Genomic DNA, 24,618 nt, shown 5'->3' with positions numbered 1-24,618 from the left:
CATTCGACAGTGCAGTTATTTGGTTCAGAGACCTGGAAAACTCGGTGTAATAGACTGTTAAGACTAATTTGGCACTTTTCTCAACAAACGGAGCTTGAAGAAGCATCCACCAATGACTTCGGATTCTCCGAACTGATATATATATACTGTCCATATATTTTCTTTTTCGCTGTGTAACTTACGGATGACACAGTGTACCTTCATTTCAGTATTAATACTATAGAGCAGCGATAAAATCTCATGCGTCAGGGCAGGTTCTTTAGTAACACTCAAGCACAAAAGGACCTAACAGCTTTACATTTCTGAAGTTAAACTCATGTCTTTATCCGTGACTGTGCACACAGGGGCACGCAGCTTGTTAGAATCGACCCCGTGACCTTTCTGTTACAATAAAACTTTGAAGCCTTCAGAAGCACCTTTAAGATTCAAAAAAAAAAAAATCTGCTTTAACGCCTTTCGAAAGAATAGCGATGGCGATATACAGTGCTTTGAATTGATGTGTCTCATTTGATGTATTTAACTTCTTCTTGTGTACAAATGGAAAAGGTCAGATTTGTCTGTGAAGACTCAGAATCAAGGAGCGAGAGCTTCTTCATGGACAGGGAACAATTTCTGGAGTCAAATGCACCAAATGGACTCAAACCCCCAGAATGCATTGCAGCTAAAAAAACTAAAAAAAATGCAATTTTCTTTCTTTTAAAAATTATTTTGCTTATTAAAATCTATTGCTGCCCCCCCCCCCCCCATATTTTCACATTTTTCTGAATGCCACAAAGGTCAAGAATGCTGCCTGGTAGCTGCTGAAAAGCATTCTGGGAAATGATGACCACCACTGAAGCTTGGTGAGAAATTGTTCCCTCATTCACTAACTGACTAAACCAATATTCAGCGGCATTCACTGAAAGGTGTGGTTCTTGCATTAACTCTAATTTCCACATCTCGGGGGTAAGGGAAGCGTTGCATTGTGGGATTTGGTGTTTGTAGCAAATGGGACACTCGCATACATGCCCTGGACATTTTGTGTCTCACTATGGGGATTTTGGAGAGCAGTACAAGTCATACATTTACCACACGTAAAATGTTGGGAAGTGAATGCACTGTACATGTCGCGCACTTGGTAGCAAATAGGCTTCCAATCTATCGTATAACTGATTAGTGAACAGTGAACAATATTTTCACTCGGAGGATTTTTCCTTAAAAACAGGCTGCTGAGGTTCTCTGAAGGCTTCTTATGATTCACAGCTAGTTGTTGTTGATATCTTTAAGTACTTCAGTCGTACTAAAAGGCCTCTCTGGTACGTATCTCGAAGCGCTGCCATTTCTTGCCCAGCAAGAGTTAATCGTTGCTTTGATATTGCAAACGTCAACTTTTTCAAACCAGAATTTGAGGTCGGCGGAAACCTCCAGCTCCGCGAAGCAGGAGCCTTCAGTTCACCCGTCCTCCTCTGGCGGTCATACCACACTCGCTCCCAAAAATCATCTTCATGCCTGTCATACATTCTTACTTAAAAAAAAAAAAAAAAGAAAACAAAAAAAAAGATGGATCAAAAACTAGAGGAGTCTGCCAGTTGTGAAAATAACGTCGCAGTTTTGTTGTAAAATAAGTTACAAAACACTGAAATAAAAATCTTTGCGTACAGTACTAAAAACCTAAACTAGACCTTTCGAACTTAAGAACCACATGTTAAGTCTATAAATATCTTTACAAATATACACGTTAATTATTCAAATAAACCTTTTCTGTATCACTTTAAATGATTAAATGTTTTACACGTTCATGACAGTGTCTTCTAGATTGCAATGCTTCCATCCTAAACAATTTTTTTTTTTAAATGTAATTTTTTGTCTTTTAGTACATGGCTGCGGACAGCAATATGATACATATTTGCATTTATATATTTACAATAAATCATTTTCTAGATACATAAAAAACCCTCTAAACCTTACTGTACTTATTACTGAATGGCCCTGAAACTTCGCCTCACATTTGATGAGGAATTTGTTCCATGATTATCACAAAACCGTTTTTTTTGTTTTTTTTTCCTTTTCGGGATGCTGAAACGTGATGATGGTGTACAAATTCATGAGAAAAAACATGTATATGCTCATGTAATCCCTTCTGTTGCTGAACATCTTTTTTGAAAGTTGAGACAAGTTATTGGGTATCTTCGGAAGAACGAGTCCCATCGTTTGCTGGTATCCTGTCCACAGATTTTCTTTCAGATCGCGAACTCGTGTGGCGATCTCTGGGCTCCGTGCAGACGAGGGGATAAAAATCTGAGGTCCTCGCCTACTGGATCGCTAACCAGTCACTGACCAAATGCCCTTCATTCCCTCCTCTTATATCCTTTTTGTCTTTTTTTTAAAATTTTTTTTATCTGAATGTCAGGAGGTTTTATCCGAGTAGGCACGGAATGGTTTCACCCCACAGATTGTCCGTAACAAAAGACTGGCCCGAGTACAAAAATATAATTTCATTTCTGAAAAGAAGAACACAAACACGGTTCAACGGCAAAAAATAATCCTTCAATGTTTAAAGAGTCCCGTGGGGAGGAGGAGGAGGAGGAGGAGGAAGAGAAACTCGTTCGAAGAGGATCTTCGACCAAGAGTTTAAGACGTATCGAAGAGCTGAAGCACTGTGGAAGTATTGCATGCGGAGTTTTTATTTCCACATCTTGAGGAGTTTGAGTCACTGGGAGGTGATTATTAGTCACAAACTGTGAGAGGAGGTCAACGTCCACCCTCCCCTCTCAGCTCAGGTTTTATGTCCTAATCACCCCGTTGCTGGGAAGCTGTTTGGGAAGACAGGGCTCGTCGGGCAGCGGATCGTGGGCGAACACTGAGTCGTCTCCCGAGGAGCAGGTGCTGTTGGAGTCCTGACAGGTGGGCGAGTACTGCTCAAAGGGCACCGACAGGTCCAGGTACTCCTGTCAGAGGAGAGGTCAAAGGTTAGGACTGGGGTGTCACTGTCAAATCCCCTCCGTGGTCACATAATTAGGTGAAAAATTGTATACTTTTACTGTATTATCACTTAGAGTTTAGCATATCATTACAGCTCGACATAAAATTGAAAAACAAAACGATCTAATATTTTAAAGAGACAGTTAAATAAAAAAAAACACATTTCCTAGTCCTGTGTCCCTGTATTAACTGTTCAGTTATATCTCGATATTTGCTCAATACATGTAAAATAAAATCATTTTGAGTGTTTTCTATCAAAATCCCTCTCTTCTGTCGTCCCATAAAACATTAAAAATACTCCTTATGACTTATCTTGATCTTAGGGGCCTGTACACAAATGTATCCAATCAAATATGATATGAGGCCACTAGAAAACTATGCCCAGCATATAAAGCCACATTTGACTGTTTGTGAGCTTGTGGGTTGCAGTAACTAGCGGAGCCATATCATAGCAGGAGGTGGGTGTTTAGATCTCAGAAACTATGTTCCCATTTCCAAAGAATGTGGTTGAGGTCTGATTTATTCACTCACTCACATTTATTCATTTAAATCCCACTCCTACATACACACTACCCATATATTCCATTTCACTCAGAACTATGACTCATTAGGTAAGATAAAGAAGGCTCTAATGGCCGTTTTCCCCGTGAATTAAATGAGTTAGCCCTAAGAAGTGTGTTTTTCTGGTTAATTCAGGCCTTACGAAGTGAAAAGTTACGGAAGGCCAAGGTGTAATAAAGAGTAGGGTTTTGAGTTTTCCTGGCGTTTCCATGTCTTACGTCTGTGGAGGTCATTGATAGAACCCGGTCGTGGTCCTCTACCAGTTGTCTGAAGGTCGGTCTCTGCGATGGCACCGCATGCCAGCACTCCCTCATGATCATGTACCTGAAAGACACACATATCAAGGTTTGGTCACTCTGCATATCATCCATTAGGTTGAAGACATATTTAAAATAACTTTTCTTCGATTAGAGTATCGCTGTACTTGATCTGCAGCTGGATGGTGGGGGACCAGCTCTGAGCCTCGAGATGCCGCTGAGATCATGTTCTTTGTTGCTTTGTATTTAAGGGGGTGTGGAGGTTTTTACAACCTGTTACTATACCTAAAGAGAAAACCAGGTCTGGAGATAACTGGGCAGGGCAATGATCAGTGACGTTAATACTTTTATTCTGAAAATCAGGCCCCAACTCCTGTATGTCATATCCTGTTTAGTATGAGGCCTTATGGATTTACTTAAACTCAACGTGGTGTAAAAACTTCACAGTCAAAGTTGTTTTAATGGGCCTGCTTTCTTCACTTTTTGGAAACACTCACATAAAAAACGAGACTTTCAGTCACTTTTTAAGAATTGTTTCTGGAGGCAATCAATTAGTACAACCCCAGGTCCACAGGTTGATCGTTTTTCTGAAGCCTTAAATCCTGGCTACAGCTGTGTCAGGTTTATCTGCCCTCTCTAAACGAGGTAATAAAGCTGAACTGTAACTGGGGAAACACCCACAGTTCATGCGTGCAGTTGGCAGGCTTGTCCATCCGATGCCCCTCCTTCAGCAGCTTGAAGAGTTCCTCTACTGGGATTCCTGGGTACGGCGAGCCTCCCAGGGTGAAGATCTCCCACAACAACACACCATAGGACCACCTGAACACGCACAAAAGAAGACAATTCAAACTCAATACACAATGAATACAAATTACAGGTCACACGGCACCCATGGCCTGAAGCAGTCACGGTTCAGAGAGAGGCTGACCTTCCTCAGACGAGCCGATCGAACTGTTTGGGGGATATATCGATCTCAAACAATGTTAACCGTGCTCAAATTAAGAATCAATTTGACTTTGTTATTGTCTCAGACAGCGGGTCGATATTTGTAAAAATCTAAAACTCTTCCCTCAAGCCAGCAAGGAGACAAGCGAAAGCTCAAACTAAGTCGAAAGAAATGGGAGACGATTATTATTTGTGAACAGATAAAGAGGTGAGCTGAATAAAGACATTTGATCTGACAGATTGTGTTCAGCCTATGATCAGACAGAGGACTCCTTCTGCAAGAACAGAACCTTTATCATCTTGAGGCTGGTTTCTATACTCTGTACTTTTCATAAACACATGCCTTTAAAGGACCAAAACCACTAATATGTCAGCCTGTTTCTCAAAGACTCAAGCCCATTGGTTTCTGCTGAAGAGTTGTTCCATTGTCAGAAAGGGCTCAGTAATTTCCGTAAACAGCTGGGCACTGTAGTTTCTAGCAAACAACACTCAAACTGGAGGGAGAACACTGCATTTACTGGGGACAGACCAGACTTGTTAGTCGGATACATTCATTGTTGGTTTCGGTCTTTTCATGAGATTTGTCACCTGAAGGTGCATCTTCTTTCCAAAGAAAGAAGATGTGGATGTAGAAGACATTTCGATGACTTTGTGTATGACACTCTTGTGTTCCATTTTTTAATACCCTGGTTTATTTTGGCTTGTTCAAGAGGCTCAAGCATCTTCTCCTTGTTTTGATGAAATTGCTTAGTGTGGATAGAAATATTCAGAAATATAAACAAGATTTCTTCTTCTGCATTTGTGAGTAGGCGGCCCTTAATGCATCATGCATGGAATACTGTTTCTGAAGTAGAAACTCGCCCTGACCTAAAGCGTGAACAAAACATGAATGGTAAAACATATTAAACTGTATCTACAGTTAAAGCCCAGCTGCCGTCCAATCCAGAAACTTTTGTAGCTCTAAACCAAGCCATCATCTCTCTTTCTTTCTTTCTCTGTGGCAACAGCTCTAGAGGACTGCTACATTATTCCTAAAGGTTTAAAAAATGAGGGATGGTAATCAGATAATGGGCGGTCTATTAATCCAGCGCAGCATTGTTCGGCTGTTCACCCAGTGAATCAGAATCAGACCCCTCCTCTCACTGCGGTGCTCAGCGGGCTTAATCTAATTATCCACGCTCTGGTCCAGAGGGTGGAAAACAGCCGCTACTGGCCGGGCCGGCTGGTCCACCATCCAAACACGGAGACAGAGAGAGAGAGACAGGAGACTAAGGGAGGACCGTGGTGAAAGAGAGACATCAAAAATTCAGAGAGGGAAAAAGGGGGAAACAGCAACTAATGACAGAGCTGTAGCTGAGAATAACCAACCAGCCTGAACAGAACTCCAACGAACTCACTACCATTACTGTTTTCAGGGCATAAATAAATCAGGTCCTTCGGGTCAGAACGGGCTCAGGACAATCTCAGGAACGACTGCGGGAATCAGCAGAAAGAGCCACAGACTCCGTGTGTTTGTATTCGCCGCTGGCCGTCAGATATGAATATTCACCGGCTATTAGGCTCCTGATCGGAGGAGGCAAGATGTAAACAGTTAATTTTTCATTGGCACCTGCGGCAACAAGAGCTGACAGTCTGAGAATGAGAATGGAGGCAAACATCACTGGGACGTCTGACTCTGTGAGATTCAGACGCACTGATGCATGTATGAGAGGGACGTTGGTATTGGGTTTCTTGAAGGCTGACATAAAAGACAAAAAACTCCCCATTTAAAAGAAGAACGATGAGACTCTAAGATCAAAACCAGCCACAAAGACTCCCCTTTCACTTTCTTTTGCTTTGGGTCTCAATGAACACACTTGTTATCTGTTTGTGTTTTCTGTCAGCGAATTCTATCAGAAGTCTTGTCTAACTGATCAGGCAGAGCTATACCAACTAGCAATGTGGCTGGACAAGTGAGATGGAAACCTCAAGAAACAATTGTAGTTTTGATAACAACTTTATGGTTTTATCGGTGAAGTTCTATCGTTGCCGGGGAAGAGGTCAAGGTTTTTTTGACACCTTTATACAACAAAAAACTTGACTTCCTCGCTCGCATAGAAAAACAACACCACATCAAAATGATTCCCTGCTTGGATTAGTGCATTGCTCCGCAGGTGCAGTAAGATTTGTTCACTGTTCACGTCCACGATATCGGCAAAGGGAAAAATCCACTGGCCGACGAATTAAGAAGTCAGTGTCGCCACTGAGCAGCCACTGAGTGCTCTGTGAGTTTAAAAAAGTGAATTCAAGCCTGTATTGCTTGATTGAAATGACAAGTTGCTTCTCGGCGAATTGCTTCACTGCCAAAATGTGTGAAAGTACACTGTATAAAACCTGACTCCCAGAGTGTTCTCGCTGCCAGTTCTTCCTCTGAGCTGTGAATGCCTGGGAAGATGAAATGCGTGTCAACCTGACGGCACGAACTGTGATGTCTGTTGTGCCTGAGTGTGCTAACGCACGCAACAGTTTCGTTATATTCAGTTCTTATCCGCTATCTGTTTGCTCGTTGTTTGATTGTGAGTGTGTGTCAGATTTGTTTTAATGTGTTTTGATGCTCTGTTTGAGCGTAATCTATTTAATGAAAAACCATCACAGGTCAAAAGTCAAAGTCCCCCGGGGGTGTTCAAGAGTAAACTGGCTGAGGAGCGACTACTGTACGAAGGGAGGAGGAGGTTTGGCAGGAGGATTGACTCTGTAATCCAGACCTGCTGAAATAACAGCGCGGGCTGATTCTCCTCTCAGCCCCGTTCCCAGTCTAGTGTAATCACACTGCGAGCCAGTGTTGACAAGGTCCCGTGTTTGGCTTGGAAGGCTGTGCTGGGGACACAGCGTCTGGCTGCAGCCGGCAGGGGGGCAAAGGAGCGGTTTAGTTTAGGTGCAACTACCGCCAGACAGATTGACTTTGTGACCTCCTCGCCTAAACTCGCCTCTCTCCTCGCGATCGCAGCCAACACGGGAGCAATCAGAGGTCGCAAAAGGTGCTGCCCCGATTCCTCCGAGTTGTGGAAAATCACCCTAAGGGAACGCCTTGTGATAAATCCGCTGACCCTCTTATCTCCTTCTGTTTCTGGGGCAGGTTGGATTTACACTGATAAAACAGCAGTGAGATGTTGGCGCCCTGTTGCATTTTCCGTGTCTCTCTGATGTCGTGCTGGGAGACTAGAGAACAAACGCGCTGTGGAATGTGGAGCCACTGATACACAAGAAGCTAAGGATTATCAAGAGAGCACAGATGACAGCGATATTTGGAAAGGGAACGCTATGATTCCATATTCACACGCACAAACTCAGCTCTTGATGCTAACGCGCTCAGTCATGATATTTCAACACCCGGATCCCTCCGGTGTACAGCAGCTCCACATGAGCGGACAGTTGGCATGTGACGGTTGGTTTGTGCAAACTCACACATCGCTCTGGTGCGTGTAGACCCGGTCGAACAGAGCCTCCGGAGCCATCCATTTCACGGGCAGACGACCCTGCAACAACAGAGGCGCAAGCACAACCGCTTTGGTCAGCAGAACCATTCTGTACGGAGCAGACAGTAAAACACTGGACCCAAATGGACAGACTTCAACCTTGTCCTGACGCCTTGACCTTCAGCTACACTGTCTCATGATAAGAATCTCAGCCACATCAATTTACCAGATATTAAATGTTATGTATATAATTGCTGTAACTTCACTCCAGACTCCACAAATATAGCTCTTAAGCATTCATTACTGCCATTAAAATGTATTAAAGATTCAAAGGCAATTCATCAGTATCACATTGAGCATAAATGTCATCTCTTGGTTATTGTTATTCATGATGTGCACTCTCTCTTTCCTGGTTTCGAATACAGTTTTTGGAACTCTTTGGACTGTTTTAGCCTGGTAAACTGAATACCTGCTTGGGCATCAAATTCATATGACTAATGTTTGTTTCATTTCCTTTTTTCTTGTCTGGCACAATCTTCTGAAAGGTTGTACATACCCTGGCATTGTCATAATATCGGTATCAAAGTGTTCTGTCACATCGTTTTAATTTTGTAGCCTGGAAGAAACTTGAACGGTATTCGTGTGTTGATTTATTGAGTGTTTGATCTCGCTTTCCTTCCCTGACCTAACTGTGTCACTGGAAGACAAAATCTTATTTTCAAGAATTAGAAAACTGAAGTTGCTATTTTCATTTTAATAGCTGTAGAACAGGCAAAATGATCCCGCTCTAGTCAATATCATCCCTTTGTGCAAGTAAAAGTCTGCAATGAATGGCCAGTTCTATTTTTCTGACCAAGAGTACTGACGGAGTGAGACTCACGTTGGTGGTCTTTTTGTAGTAGTCTATATTGTGCACGTCTCTGGCGAGACCGAAGTCTGCGATCTTCATTACGTTGTCCTCCGTCACAAGGACGTTTCTGGCTGCCAGGTCTCTGTGGATACACTGAGGGAAGAGGTAAAAATGCATCAAATACACATTGACAATGTACCGCACATACACACACAGAGACACACACAGAGGCACACACACACACACACATTCTCCTAATTTTCTGAGAAAGTTTAGAAATGGTAAGTAATGGCCAACACATCCTAATGATGGAAGATTTTCCTCGTCTTTTTTATTTCCAGAGGGACACTGGCGATCTAAAAAGTTGCAGTGCACAGTATGTGGCTGACCTTCTGCGAGGCGAGGTACTCCATGCCTCGGGCGACCTGGTAGGCGCAGGACACCAGGTCCTTGAAGGTGAGCTGCTCGTCAGGGATTTTGCAGGTGTCAAAGGAGTAGTCCATGCCCGGCGGACGCCGCGCCCGCAGGTACTCTCTCAGGTTTCCTTTAGAGGCGTATTCCACCAGGACGTACAGAGGACCTGCACGCAACACACATCACAGCAGTCACTATCAGGACTTGGTTCATTACGGACTTAATTATCTTCTCTGCAATGCGCTGTGGCCTCACCGTCCTGCGTGCAAGCTCCCAGCAAGTTGATAATGTTTTTGTGTTTTCCGATCATCTTCATCATCTCCATCTCTGAAACCAGGTCCGACAAATCTTTATCTGTGGCATCATCTGGGTCAAACAAAAGAAGGAATAAGACCAAATCAGAACAATTAATGAAGTGCTTCATCACTAGAGAAGGTTTTTCTGAGCAACACAGTTTGAAAATGCAGATAAAAGCAGAAGAAAACAAAGACTTCACTTTGAGCATATAGGAGACATGAGACCAGAAAAACCACATAAATTATATACAGGAAAAAAGGGAATGCATGAGAGAAATAGAGTGGGAAAGACACAATGCCGCTGATTTCCTTTAGGAAATCACAGAGAAAAGTACCTTTGCTGTACTGTCAAGGTTGTGTATTAATTCCTGGAGCGCAGGCACAACAATCACTAACCTTTTAGCATTTTCACAGCAACAGTGAGCGGCTTGTTGGGCTTCTCCTTGTCAATGCCGACGGCCTCTGCCATCACCACCTGACCGAAACAGCCCTCGCCCAGGGGTTTTCCCAGAGTTAGCCTGAAACAAAAGCAAAACCATTTCAGAAAGTGGATTGTTGCTCTAAGCGGTGTGTGTTTTAATTTCCCTGTGAGTTACACTTTTGAATGAGACCGAGTTGTTTGCCAAGTACAAATAAGCATGGATGAAGGTGACCTTGATGCATTGATGGCTCATGTGTTTTCACAACACATCAGGGTACAAGGACAACAGTACAGTATCTGTCAATTCTGACAAATGCTTTTTTGGCAGCATGAAAAAAGCAACAGCACACAATGTTTTTTTTTCTGACAGGCGTTTAAATACTAGTGATGAAATATTTTTTGTTTCTTTCTCACCGTGTTCGGGGAAACTCCCACTTGGGGTCAGACGGTAGTTCCAGCTCTGAAACATTGGCCAGCATTGGTCCATCGCTGGATGACAGGCGAGCGATCCTGACCAATGGTGTGTTGGAGTTCATGGAGGAGTTGGAATCCAAGGACACCTGCTTGGGTGCAAAAAACAAACTGTTATAGTCTCTGAAAAGGTTGAGGTGATATGTGTTTAGACAAGGAGACGGAGGGAAAAGAGGCCTAACTGTAACCTTTGACCCCACAGAGACTATATAACAAAGCTTGTAAATCTGTGTTCCAGCCTTGGTCTTGATCTTGAGTGACAATCAAAATTTTTACTGTTAATAGAGCTTTATCAAGAGAAAGGAATTACAATATTCAGCTGTAAAATATTAAAGTCAAAATCATTTCATGAAAACTCCCCCTCCTAAATTGGAACTACTTTAAAGAAACAAAATTCTCTGGCAGATGAATTTTTCAATTGTTTAACTAAAATGTTTTTTTTGTTTTTTGTTTTTAAAGTAAAAAAGACACCTGGAACTGCAAATATATTTAAAACAAATATTTTCTTGTAAGATGCTGAAAATGCTCAAGCTGTGGCTAGTACGGAAAGAGTGTCCAGGAAAAATCACGAAAAAAATATGCCATCGGTTAAACTTGGTTTGAACTTCAGTATTTAAGGGCTTGCCAAGATGGAATGCTTTTTTGGCAACAATCAAATGCAAACATCACACATCTCAGGACCAATGTCCAAGCTTTTTCATCAGCTCAGAGTTTCTCTGAAAAACAGCCTAACTTCTGACACAAGCGGTGCCTTTTACAAAGAGCCGGCCTCTGGCTGCGTGCAGGAGGAAGCCGACGGTAACAAAGACGAATGAAGGACGGCGCAGACGTGGGCGAGCAAGTGGCGAGGCGGGATGGACGTCTCTATCCATCAGCGAGCTCCCTTTCCAGATCGGCAGTCCTGCCACCGAGCCCGTGGGCTCCACATCCTCGCACCATTTATCTGACTGCTGGGGGGAGCTGATGGCTCCGGCCTGGCTTTTGATGAATCCGTTTGTGTCAGAGTCTGCCAGCTCAGCCCCTTCAGGTGGGGTCCTGAAACAAACATGCCCACTTACCAGATTTCCCTCCTCAACTTCTCAACTGGAGGAAAATGAGAAAAATGCTGTGAAGCTACAAAAAAAACAAAACAACCCAAGAAACAAAATAATAATAATTAAAAAAAAAAAAAAAAAAAATGCCCCGACCACAATTTCAGAGGCATGAAAAGTAATATCTGATAGTACATGCCAAGAGGTTTATGGGAGATTTACTCAGAGTTATGAAAAAGAAAGGAGAGAACCAGGGGATTATCTTTACAAAAACGAAACGAAGATTACAGAAAAATGCAATAAGATCTTTCCCTGCACTACCTTATAAGAGCATGTATATGAAGGTAGCAGAAATAGAAACGATTTAGAAGCTACAATTAGAGCCTCTTTCAAAACATGAAGTTTCTACCTGATATAACCCAAAAAGACTGCTTTCAAGTAACAGGAACCAATTAGCAAAATACATTTCTTTGCAACCTTTCCAGTTAAATCCTAACTTTAGTTTTAAAAGTCGCGTGCATGTTTTTCAAGAGGTGAATTATAAGACTTTCAAGCAACAGTTTTCTAAAAACGCAGCACAGCCCTTCAATTATCAAGTTGGAAAGTTGGAGCGCGCACAGAACAGCCACACAGCAGCCGTGTCACTGCCCACAGCGGGAGTCCGGCGGGCTGGGGAGGGAGCGAGAACGACACTCATCTGCATTTTAGAGGACGCGGCGTCCAGAGCCTGCTTACAAGATGTACAACACGGTCCAGATTACAAATACTGCAAGAAACCAAAAGAGGGAAGCCACACTGCAATGCCCGATAGTTTTCTGAAGATTATATAAGCCAGAGACAAAAACAAGACAATAAACAGAAGTTCAGGAACCCAGACAGGAGTCTTTTCACGAGAGTAAAGTGGAGTGAAGAGAGGAGAAGACGAAGGAGAGGGCAAAGGAATGAGTGTGGAGAAAGAAAGAGTGGATAAGGGAAGGTACTCCAGTCTGGCCTTTAGAAAACCTTTTTCCCGTCCTGACATGTCGGATTCTTGTTCCTGTTTTGACACAGATTTGTTCTGGTTTAACCACTGATAGACTCTAGACGTGCCTGTCTAGAGCGCACAACGCCCCTGAACAACCTTGCAAAGCCAATGCCTTCTTAAAAAAATTCTTACCTTTATGATTCTAAGTCACATTTATCTCTTTATCTGACAAAAGTACCTTTAAGCTATAGAATCAAGTGAAAAAATATAAATGAATCCTCAGATCTGGATCTACACCAAGTCTAACCTACTCAAGAAATGTTTTTCTATCATACTTCCAGATCCGTTCAAAACTTGTTGAGTGTTTCTGGAAAATGTTCCCACAAAAACACAGGGGCAGGTGAAAACACAGCCTTCCTTTGGTGTTTGAATTATACAACAATCAACGGATTTCAAACTGTAAAAACTTACTTAACTACTCTACTGAGTAGACCTGAAACTTTGAAGCATTGCACGTTCAGTGGTTCATCTTAGAGCTACATCTCTGCTCATCCTCAAAAAAACGTCCTTAAAGGAATATTCACTTCAGACACTTTGGGAAATACACCGATTTGCTTTTTTGCTGAGAGTTAGACGTGAAGATCGATACCACTCTCATGTCTGCACAGTGAATATGACGCTGGAGCCGGGAAACGGCTTAGCTTAGCATGAAGACTGAGAGCAGGGCAAGCAGCTAGCTTTAGAAAGTTGCTGGTAGACTGATTTTGTTGCTGTTTGACGGAGCCAGGCTTAGCTGTTTCCCCCTGTTTCCAGTCTTTGTGCAGCTTCATATTTAACAAACAGACATGAGAGTGGCATCGGTCTTCTCATCTCACTCACTTCGAGAAAGCAAATAAGAGTCTCTTCCAAAATGTCAAACTATTCCTTTACTCCTTAATCCTTGCAGTTTATTTGTTTGTCTTCTCTTGGTCAGCGTTCTGTTTGAACTGGGTCTTGGATTGGACTCAGACTTGACTGAGGTTTGCCTTGAATGCGGCCCTGAGAGACAATGACGTGAAGAGCTCTGCAGACTACGAGCTGTGGTGAGGCAGCTGCTCCACTTTATGTTTCTCTCCAAACAGTTGAGGGGCAAGTATGTGTTACACAGAGAGTGAAATCTAAAACTAACACTGACAGTCACAGGAGGGCATAAATATCCCTGGGCTGAATCTGTTCCAAGATAAATGTGAACACATGTCACCAGTGTGAGGCCTTGCAGTATCCGCACTACGTCACCAAAACAGCAGGACAGACAAGAGATCCATGATAGATAGCCGTACAATACCCTTCTGTACTCGCTTATACTCCACCTTGCGTGAGTCCTATCGTACGTGCCGTTCTTCCTTGAAACTTACAGAAGCTGAAAAGACAGATCTTGCAAATACAAACTCTTTTGCAGGTTTCTCATTGTGGCACTGATGTAGAAATATTACACTATTTTTCCATGACTCTCCATAACTAGTTCTAAGTTCTTTCCTGAGGTAATAACTTTACTCCCTACTTGACTGTTGAGGTGGTTTTTCAAAATAATCTAAATTCTGCTGCAGTTCTACTTGCTTTGGTGAAAAACAGCTGAAAACAGCATCTGATGCAATTAATTTTACTAAGGAAGTTCTTGATACGTCCTAAGTTTTCACGAAAATTTCAAATTTTTCCCCCAACTTTGGATGTCTTGAATACACCTCTGGATAGTAAAAGGTTTACCGGGAATTCAAGGAACCCTGTTAATGCCTGTGATGTATCTAAACCTCCTGAACAAGCCAACTGAGTTTGCTGAGATGTTGATGAATTAAAAAAACTGCTTCACAATTATGGCGAAAGTCTGTTTTCTGTTTTCTAGCAGGTTCTATCACATTTTCAACACAGGCGCCATGTAGCTAAAAGCGAAACTAAACAGACAGGGAGAGAGAAAAAGAGGAAAAATTGTTGTACGAATCTTGTATCTACTTTCTGTTACCTGTCTCTTGAGGGGGAACTTTGAGAGCTTTTGCACGGGTGGCGTGGGCAGTGTCTTCTGCGTGGTCATCCTCATGCGGCAGAGGACGACGATGACCACGGCAAGGATGAACAGCACGCAGCCCGTCACGTAGATGAGGATGTCGACGTAGTAGTCTTCCTTCTCCGGGCTTACTGCTTCGGGAGGAGGAGGTCACACACATGGTGAGGTCAGTCAAAAACATGCACGTCGAATTCACACCGAAGACGTATCGCTTTTCTCAGTAGCACATTTCACCTGCGGGGATTCTAGGAGGCAGTTTTTATGAAATAACACCCATAAAGACAGAAACAGATCACAAACTTGCCTTTGTACACCGAAATGCATTTACTCCCTGGGTTGAGACAGCAGAGTAATCAGCTTGAAGTTTTATACTGCAGCAGGTAATTGCACCTGTGATATGCTTCTCCCCAGGGAGGTAATTATTGTGTTGATTACTGAACACATAAATGTCTTAAAATTGCCTTGTAGCCTCGAGACAGTTCAACAGATGATCTGATCTGATTTAAAAGTGAATTTTAATGGAGGCTGGATTGCATGTTCGGTTTGTTAAATTAAAGGGAAGATGACACAGTTGCAACACACTTAAAATGTGTTAACATCCAACAACCTACAATCATATACGATAATGAGGTTTGAAAATCTTGTGCTACTAAGCAAAACATAGAATATTAAGAAAAAGTACAAAAAGAAACAATCACACTTTTATGGAGTTTTTAACATTTGAGGTGGCAGAAATGGACGATAGAGTCCAGAGACCCAAAGAGAGAAGAGGAATATACCTGGAAGCACCGTCAGCCAAGCAGAGTGGTAAGCATAACCGATAGAGTTCCCTGCCAGACAAGTGTACTCGCCCGCATCCTCAAAAGACACATTGGTCAAGAAGAGAACCTCTAGCTCCTTATCTGTAGTGTTAATACCAGCCGTCTGTGAAGGATGAGAGAGGTATAAGATGGAGGAGGGAGAACAGAAGGAGAGAAAGAAGAGATATAGTGAGCCTGAAGCTTCTTAGTAGGAACACTAAATATACCCTGGAGGAAAGGACAGGACTGAGGATCTGAAGGGGTCACCAGTGCTGATTTCTTCCGCTGTCAGCACCACCACCAACACCTGAAAACACCCAAGCAGCACCTTCACCATGCTGCAAAAAAAGCTTGTTGGTTCGACCTAAGGCCACAGGCGACCCTGCAAACTCTCAAACCGCAAAAAAAGTCCTTCTTATCAAGTAATTTAGAACATTCTTTCAATTCTTAAAGTCAGATTTTCCTAAAAAAAAGTTTAAAATGTGCCAGACTGGTAAGTTCAACAAAAAGTGTCCAATACAACTTAAGTTATTAACAGGAGTTTTCTAGAATCAGGGTCAATTTTCTTGATTCTAGTGGAGTGATGTGCCTTAATATATCTCCAGAATTGGATTTGCGTTGGAAACGGGTTGAAAACTTTTTTCAAAACTTGTTTTCTAGGCTCAGAAACAGACAAAAAGGACTTGATAAGATGGAGATTTTTCGAGTTTTTTGACCAGGGGAACAGCACCTGTGGGTTTAAACTGAACCAGTGCAAAGTTCACCCGACGCCAAAGCAAAGCAGATCCTTCCATCGCAATGCCTTGTCTGCGGAAATCACGGTATCCCGCGGGTGTGACGGCAACACCAAATGTGGACTACGAGAAATTTTCTCTCTTTTTAAACCTCTCAAAATCCTTTTATGATATTCGTATCTTCTTAGCTTCAAACGTGGAATTTAGGATGTTGTTCTCAGATGTTCTTTGGCTGTATATTTAACAGAAAGCCATTTGTGTCTTTCAATCTTCAAGTCTTTTCTTCTGCCTCAAGGACATATTCTTGAGTCCAGTGTTTTTTAGTAAATTGTTCTGAACAATGGTTCATCTCAATAAAAATAATAATTCACATTGAGATCTTAGTTCACTAATACAAAATATAGCCACACATTGGTGCACATTTTCCTGTTGTTTTCCTATTGTTTCAGCTGAACAAACTTGAATACATTTTTATAAAGACAAGATTAATATTTTGCAATACGATAAAGATTGACTATGGTTTCTTCCAAATAACCTTGAAATTACTCAAAAGAGAGCATCGCTGCAGTTGTGCCTTTTTCCCTTTGACTAATGGTTGGTGTGATGACCAGTGGGGGAGTCTGTTTCAAACCCAGTATCTGATGTGGCTTGATAGGGGATGAGGTGGGGGACTCTCGTTCCCCAGGCCTCAGTAATGAACAGTGACATCCAGACCCAGTCATGAATCATGAATCCTGAGTCCTGCATGAGTCCTGCCTCATGCTTTCTTATGAAAGCACATTAATACAGCTGGAGAATGCAGGGAAATCAATGCCAGTCTGTGTTTGTGCGGTATGATTGGGCTGGTGGGAAGATTTATGTGGGCTTTTATATATGGGTGTGTGTGTGTGTGTGTTGGCGTGTAAAGGTGGTTTGTGGGTGAGTGAGGGTGAGGCTTTTGAAATTGTTGCAGTAATTAAAGAACCCATAACCAAGAGAAGCCCTGCAGAGAGGAGGAGACACAGCAGAGGATCAAACGTGGTGAAGGCGGATGTCGCTCGGTGCTCAGGATTTACCTGGTTCGTGTACCTTGAGCCAGAAAGCGTTTTCTGACTTGCCTACAAAGTTTGAGGCGCGGCACCAGTACTTCCCAGCATCTTTCTCTGTCACGTTGGACAGTTTCAACTTACTGTGGGCTTCAGTGTGTTTACTGACCACACTCTGTAAAGGGAAAATTGAGAGGCACAGTGAGTCCTCTACAACAAAATTCCTGCGGGAACAAATGTACAGAACATACTGTATATGCAAACTTGGAGAACAAACACACATACTCTCATATACTGCAACTGCAACTTACTCATATTTCAGTGCCCACTTTATTAGGTACACCTGTACGCTCTATTGCAGAACAATACAACAACATGTTGAAACTGTCAGAATTGTTTAATTCAATTTTAATGTTTGGGGGGGGGTGGGGAGAATATCAGAAGCACCTCTGTATCTCTATAATGCAGTTCAGTGAAACACCATCACTACAACCCAAACGCTAAGGCATATAATCGAATGAGCACCTCTTTGACAATGGCCACAAAAACTCAACATTGCAGACATCATAAAAGCAGACTTCACGGCAGAACAGTTTGCATCAACTTGTACAGGTGTATCTGATAAAGTGGGCACTGAGTGTAGGTTTCAAAATAGAAATAATGAACATTGCTGGTTATCTTGTATTTTGGTGTGTTGATACCTGCTTAGGTTCTACAGATAGAAAGTAGGTACTAGCTAAATCTGATAGCATCTCTTCTCTTTGTTTGAGTTTGATGTTGCTTTGTAAATAGTCCCAGACAAATACAAATGTGTTCATTGCATGGCCTCATGACATCATTGTTCCTTATGATTGTGTAATACCTCAAAACAATGCTCCTGTACCATGAGTGCACAAGGTTTACCAAACTGCAGGTAACCATGCAACAGTAACCTTTACAGTTGCTTTAACATAACCCAACTCTCACGGGTCAAATGATCTCCTTTTGGCTGTCGTATCTGGTATATTTGGCTTTCGTGGTATATGGCCATAATACACTCAGAGGTGTCCTGATATACACTTGAAAATTATCAACTCAGCAGAGGAAACGCTGTGCTACTTGTACTCTCGCATATCTCTCTTCCTTTCTGTTTTTCTGATTGTGATGGTTTGTTTCAGGTGGAACCTAAAATAACGTAAAGCCCCTTCACTGCTCTTCCAAACACTTGTTTGCTTAAAGGGATAGTTTGACATTTTCTGAAACATACGTTTCGGAAACATACGGGAGTTAGGTGAGAAGGTCGATAGCACTCATACCTGCGCACTAAGTATGGAGCTAGCTAGAGCCAGGAGGCAATTAGCTTAGCTTACAGCATGTTAAAAAAAAAAACAACACAGATTAAATAAATAAGACACAACTTGTTAATTGGTGAACGTTAGAGATGCCTTGTTATTGAACTTTGGAAAAAACCTGGCTTACTAGCTACTTTCTCCAGCTTAAAGACTTTGTGCTAAGCTAAGCTAATCGCCTCTTGGCTCCTGCTACATACTTACTGGAGTGTACAGACACTATAGTGGTATCAATCCTCCCATCTAACATGCGACATGAACGCGAACAAGCGTAAAATATACAATTATTCCGTAATGTCAAACATGAATCCTGAACCTTTACTTGTAATTGACTACTTTTACGCAGCCGTTCATGTATTGCAAATTTACACACACACACGAAAACTGCACGTCTAGTGAAGCAGACTGTTAGATTAAATGCATTACAATGTCAGACCCTTAATATCACAAACACACGCACACACACACACGCACACACACACACACACACACACACACACACACGCACATACACACTGTACATTGGTTACTTGCTGTAACACATGCTGTCTACTGGTTTATTAAAGGCAGTGCAGTATGTCAGTCCTCCCAAAGTGTTTACGCTGCGTGCATGAACACGCACTAACACTAAAATCACACATGCCCACACACACATCGCTTGTGACAGGCTCTCCCGCAGAGAAACTGCCGATGAATAATTAAATGGACATAGCACATAAAGGGGGAAACATATCATGTTTTATGGTTGCTTAATGAACATCAAGGGCTCGGCTCCTCGACACCTCCCTCTCTCTCCCCACGCCTGGGCGAGTCGCTCATCGTTAACTCTTTTTCCAGGCATCAAAAGAGTGATTCAGGCATTTCTCAAAAAGAAAAAAAAAAAAAAAAAACCCTTGCATGACCCCCTCCTCCCACCCTCAGCTGCATTTAACTCCTACAGTATATGCCACACATGAGATGTCGCAAAGAGTCTGAATGAACTGCGGTGGGGCCAGAAAGAGAGAGAGACACACACACACACACACACACACACACACACACACACACACACACACACACACACACACACACACACAGAGAGAGAGAGAGAGAGGCACACACAGATCTCAGTAAATACTGTTTCAATTATGTGGTAGTCGAAAATAGAGCGTGGAGCCGCGGTCTGGTCTGACAGGCTCGCTTGCCCCCTCTCTTTCTTTCTGTTGGCCTGTGTCTCTCCTCCTCTTTCTCTCCTCCTTCCCTTCTGTCGCTCCGTCTCACTCTTTTTTTCTCTTACTCAGTCACTTCCTTATCCTGTCTTTCGCTCGCTCCATATCCCCTTTCAGACAGCCACCTTGCTACCTAAATGTGATGGCGAGTTTACGTGTCGCTGTCACGTTTGAGTCAAAGTCCCTGCTCTGCAAAGGTTGTGCGACGGTATTTTTAACGACGTCAGACCTTGAAACATTTCTGCTGAAGCCTGAATCGGAATACTGTCACATGAACATGAAGGCTTCAGCACCCAAAAGGTTGAATAAACAGAGAGAGAGATTAAATGGATGTCTTGTTCTGCCTTCTTTGAACACTGTAATAATGGCATTTATTATCGCTTCTTATGCACCAAGAAAATGAAAGTTTAATGGCTGTTTCAGTCAGTTGAATCAATCATGAAATATTGCGATTGAGTGAGTTTTAAAGGAACATTTAATGAGTGAGCTTTGGAGATGCTGTTAGCTCTATTTTGTTACCTTTAGATGAAGCCAGGCTGATTAAGATGTGCTAAGCTAATGGGCTGCTTCATATTTAGCTTCATATTTACCGCACAGATGTGAGAGTAATAACAATCTTCTCATCTAACTCTTGGCAAGAAAGTGAATCATCGTATTTTAAAGTATCCCTTTAAGTTGTAGAGGTTTTTGTAATGTCACATTATTTTTGATGTGTTTTCATCGATTAAAACCACAATATTAATCAAACTACCAATTTCAATTGGTCATGATATAAATATGTCCTGTTTTCTTCCTAATAAATGATTAAAAGCGAGGTTGGAAAACTCGTTAAAGGATCCATCAGTGAGAAGCTGGAGATGAGCGTCCCTTGTACTCATGAAGGTTATTAATCTCAACTGCAAAATAAGCGTCCCAGGACTGTCTCCCGTTTTTTGTCTCGTCTTTCTTTCTCCCTCCCTCTGTCTGTCTCCCTGCCTCTCTCACCCAACTACTCATTCCTCTAAGTGTCTCGCCCTCCATCTTTGCCCACCACTCGGTCACACATTCTCTCTCTCGCTCTCTGTCCCTGCTGACTTTGCCCTCGTGTTCCTCCACTCATTTTTTCCATGGCTTTTTTGGGTGCCTCTTCCCTCTTTCCTCTCTCCTCCTCCTTCCCCTCCAAACCATGCGACGCAGCACATCTGACGGCAGCGGCGGTTAACAGAGCCCGTCTCTCTCCCTGTGTTGCCGCCACCACAGCAGTTAACTTAGTCCAAACCAGATGTTTTTATTCCCTTGCTCTCTCTAGAGGCAAAAAAAGAAAAAAACAAAGGGGGAGGCCAAATGAGAAAGCAAGAGGCCGTCTTGGTTTTTTCGATGGGAGCCTTCCTCTCTTCACCCCAAATAAAAAAACACACCCCAAAGTGGGTTTAGGGTGTTGTCCTCTCTTGGTGAGGAATGCTTTTTACTCTATTCTTGAACACCAAAACTGCCTTTGGAGGCCATGAGACCGACAGGAGTTGCTTTTTTACAGGAGCAAACCCTCCTAAGATTGTCTGACAACATCCTCACTGGTTTACTTAACCTTTCTTTCACAAGGGAGTACTTGTGATCGAGACTTGCTTTTTAAGGTGTAACAAGACGCAGCATCAGAGGAACCAATAAAGGCTGAAGACGAACACTGGAAACCAGCTTGCGATGGGATCACACCAGCTGTGGCGCCCGTCAACACGCTGACGTTCTGGCCCATGAGTACTCAGTAGTCAATACTACATTATTACATGAAGACTCGGTACTCACATTTTATCTCAACTACGCACCTGTAAAGGTAGCGACATCATCATAGTGACAAAATCTGTCCACAGATGGACGGACGGACAGAAAGACAAACACCTGCCAAAGTACTCAAAACCGCCTCTGTGGTAGTTCCCGCTACAGCAGGTATCTCCAGGACCACATTTTGCACACACACACATACACACGCACACTACTACCATCTTTGTGAGGACACTCATTGGCACAATAAAACCTTAACCTAAACCTAAACGTAAACCTAAACCTAATTCTAACCCTAAAACCAAGTCTTAGCCCTCAAACAGCCCTTTGAAGGTGTTTCAGAAAGTGAGGACCGGCCAAAATGTCCTCACTCCAATGGTTTAAAACTCAAACTGGTCCTCTCAATGTAAAGCCATACAAGTACACACACACACACACACACACACACACACACACACACACACACACACACACACACACACACACACACACACACACACACACACACACACACACACACACACACACACACACACACACACACACACACACACACACACACACACACAAGGTGAAAACTGTACCAGCCACGCTGTGGTAAAAATTGGACAAAAGTCACAGTACACCTGAGCAGTTTGAACCAAATACACATATCAGAATATCAGTGAATAACACACAAGGAATCCCTGGAGATGCAAGTAAGGCAGACACTCCCTATGACAGTCATGCATTTTACTTGATGTACAACTGAAGAGTTAATTCCGAAGCATAAATGCTCAGTAAGTATAGATTTTATGACCTACAGGGAAAACTTTCTTCTTTTGGTTACTGTCACTCTGTCACAAAATGAATCAAATATTGTAAACCCATTTAATTTGGAATAGCATCACCCAAATTATATCTAGATAAACAATCAGATGTATGTATGTCAGTAATAATAATAATAAATGAAACAATAATTATTTTATATATGTGTGCATGTATTTCCTCGCTCATGTTTGCTCATTTCTAAAATGTTCTTTGTAATTGCAGTATAAGCAGTAAAAGCCACATATAATGACACATATAAGGACAGAAACCTGCACTGTGATTTACAGTGATATCAATAGGTTATTGAGTGTACATTTCTGTATGCTGCAGTATATGGGAAATTGCTGGTGAGGCTTTTCTTTCCCATAATGAAGGTGTAGTGCTGGAGGAATGAGCTTGTCAATTATACGCTGCTGTGAAAAGAGCCTGTGGGCCCTGCAGACGCACCTACTGTAAAAACTCATTAAATAAGACAGTTAGGAGAGATTAATTATGAGTGAAATTATAAGAGGCTGAAATGTACTCCAGGAAAACTCCGGTGAGACCAGGACTCATTAGAGTTGTGAAACAGAGTGTCGGGCTGAAGACCTACCTTCAGGATGTTGACGTAGGGAATGCCATCGGGGCCGTAGCGACTGCCATTGACCTCAATATGTTTCAGCCACTGGATGTGTGGCTGGGCGTCGCTGTAAACCTTACAGTGGAACTCCACGTCGCTGCCCACCACCACCGTCTGATTGGCTGGCAGGCCTGCTTGAAGGATGGGCCTGTGAGGGGAGCGCTCTGAGAGAGAAAGCGCAGAGTCATTAGCACAAGTCGTGCATGGGAACGAGGTGCTGCAGGAAATGTAGACGTAAGGTAGTTTTAAAAGATCTTTTTTCCATCAACAACTCTCGTGGGTTTTTTAAACCACTTGTGCATGTTAATTTATTCGTTGTTTACACAGAAGCAGAAGTGAAAGTAAATGTTTCTGTGTTGTTTACCTAGCACGTCCAGCTGGTAGGTGTGGGTGATGGCGCCGTACTTGTTCTGAACCACGCAGGTGTAGTTTCCCCGATCTGAGGGCACGGCGCTCTCCATCACCAGGCTCCACTGCTGGTGTCTCAGCTGGGGGGGGGCAGAGAGGAGGGAGGGGGGAGCACAGGGAAAGAACAGCCAGTATATGTCATTACAACACATCCAAAATTGTGAGGATACTGAACCTATTTGAAGAAATCTCAGTGGGAGCTCGGTGTCATTTGAAGGCCTGACTGACAAGCATTCAGAGAGTATTCATTTAGTACATTCCCATTTGTGAGAAAAAGCTTGTTTATATAACCCCAAATGACAAGTACGTTTCAGAGGACTTTGTCATCTGTTATGAATAAAACAAAAGCACAAGAAAACAAAAGCAGGAGAAGAACTGCAGATGTATGAAAAAATTGAAGCTAAGGTGTGAATAGCATAAACTCATCAACCCAATCACAAGCTAGGGCTAAAACAGAGACTAATTCCCTGCTTACTAACAGATATGCCTCCTGTTTGCACAAATGAGGGGAGTGAGCGTCCTGTCCAGAGAAAACCGGCCTCTCCAGCTTCACTTCTATTCCTTCCTTTGATGTCCTCTGGTATAAAACAGCACACAGCAGGTAGGATGGTAAACAAGAGTGTGCTGTGTGCAGCGCATGTTTACTGAGGTGGAAACCCTTTCGAACAAACATTTAAAATGGTACTACAACTATAACCTCTGTTTATTAATTGCATACTGCTTGATGCAGAGCAGACGTGATTCGTAGAAAACAATCTTTTGACATGTCGCGGACGTCTTGATGGGCAACAGTTCTGTGCGGCCAAGGCACCAAGTAGAACTGAGATGAAAGCAGCCGGGAGCAGTCTGATTAGGCGCCTGGTGCAGATCTTGGATCCTATTTCATAAAAAATGTCTTTAGAGGGGGTCAAGTGAGATAATTGAGCAAGATCATCGCCTAAACTCGGAGCGTCCCAACAGATCCATCAAGTTAACTCCAATTTGCCAGTTTAACTTGTGCTCTAAGTTTTAGGGAAGTGATAGTGATAGATACATAGCAGTTTAACTGATTTTGAGAGTCTGGTCTGGTGATTCACACATTATGGCAACCAGAGCAGCCAAAACAGAATGTGAATGCTAGCATAGCCAGCCGAGTTCACGTCAAGCTAGCAAATGTTGCGGCTTCTGGCAGAGGAGAGCTTAATGAGGCAAGTGTCTTGTCTGCCATGCAACAGTCCCTGGAAAAGGCCACGGAAGAGATGGGGCAAGCTGGAAAGCTTCTGCTGGC

General features: G+C 42.7%; 1 protein-coding gene across 10 annotated transcripts in view; it reads right to left on the bottom strand.

Annotated features, from left to right (window-relative positions):
* Positions 1–1,559: 1,559 nt before the first annotated feature.
* The window catches only part of fgfr3 (fibroblast growth factor receptor 3), an 81,241-nt gene continuing 58,182 nt past the window's right edge, over positions 1,560–24,618 (bottom strand). For 5 of the 10 annotated variants that reach the window (XM_040137631.1, XM_040137635.1, XM_040137637.1 and 2 more), the window contains exons 6-18: positions 23,308–23,431; positions 22,917–23,107; positions 17,254–17,398; positions 14,623–14,798; positions 10,575–10,723; positions 10,136–10,257; positions 9,699–9,809; positions 9,419–9,609; positions 9,060–9,182; positions 8,169–8,239; positions 4,461–4,598; positions 3,741–3,846; positions 1,560–2,927 (exon numbers count right to left, since the gene is read on the bottom strand). In XM_040137631.1, the coding sequence (XP_039993565.1) occupies positions 2,763–2,927; positions 3,741–3,846; positions 4,461–4,598; positions 8,169–8,239; positions 9,060–9,182; positions 9,419–9,609; positions 9,699–9,809; positions 10,136–10,257; positions 10,575–10,723; positions 14,623–14,798; positions 17,254–17,398; positions 22,917–23,107; positions 23,308–23,431 (1,812 nt within the window). In that variant the 3' untranslated portion in view covers positions 1,560–2,762. Of the gene's footprint in view, positions 2,928–3,740; positions 3,847–4,460; positions 4,599–8,168; positions 8,240–9,059; positions 9,183–9,418; positions 9,610–9,698; positions 9,810–10,135; positions 10,258–10,574; positions 10,724–14,622; positions 14,799–15,443; positions 15,589–17,253; positions 17,399–22,916; positions 23,108–23,307; positions 23,432–24,618 lie in introns of all 10 variants that reach the window. The other 5 variants (XM_040137632.1, XM_040137636.1, XM_040137634.1 and 2 more) reach the window with 4 other exon arrangements.

Source organism: Xiphias gladius, chromosome 10 (genome assembly GCF_016859285.1).
Source record: "Xiphias gladius isolate SHS-SW01 ecotype Sanya breed wild chromosome 10, ASM1685928v1, whole genome shotgun sequence".
Lineage (NCBI taxonomy): Eukaryota > Metazoa > Chordata > Actinopteri > Istiophoriformes > Xiphiidae > Xiphias > Xiphias gladius.
Note: the sequence above shows the minus strand (reverse complement) of the source record. Positions and strands in the feature narration are given on the sequence as shown.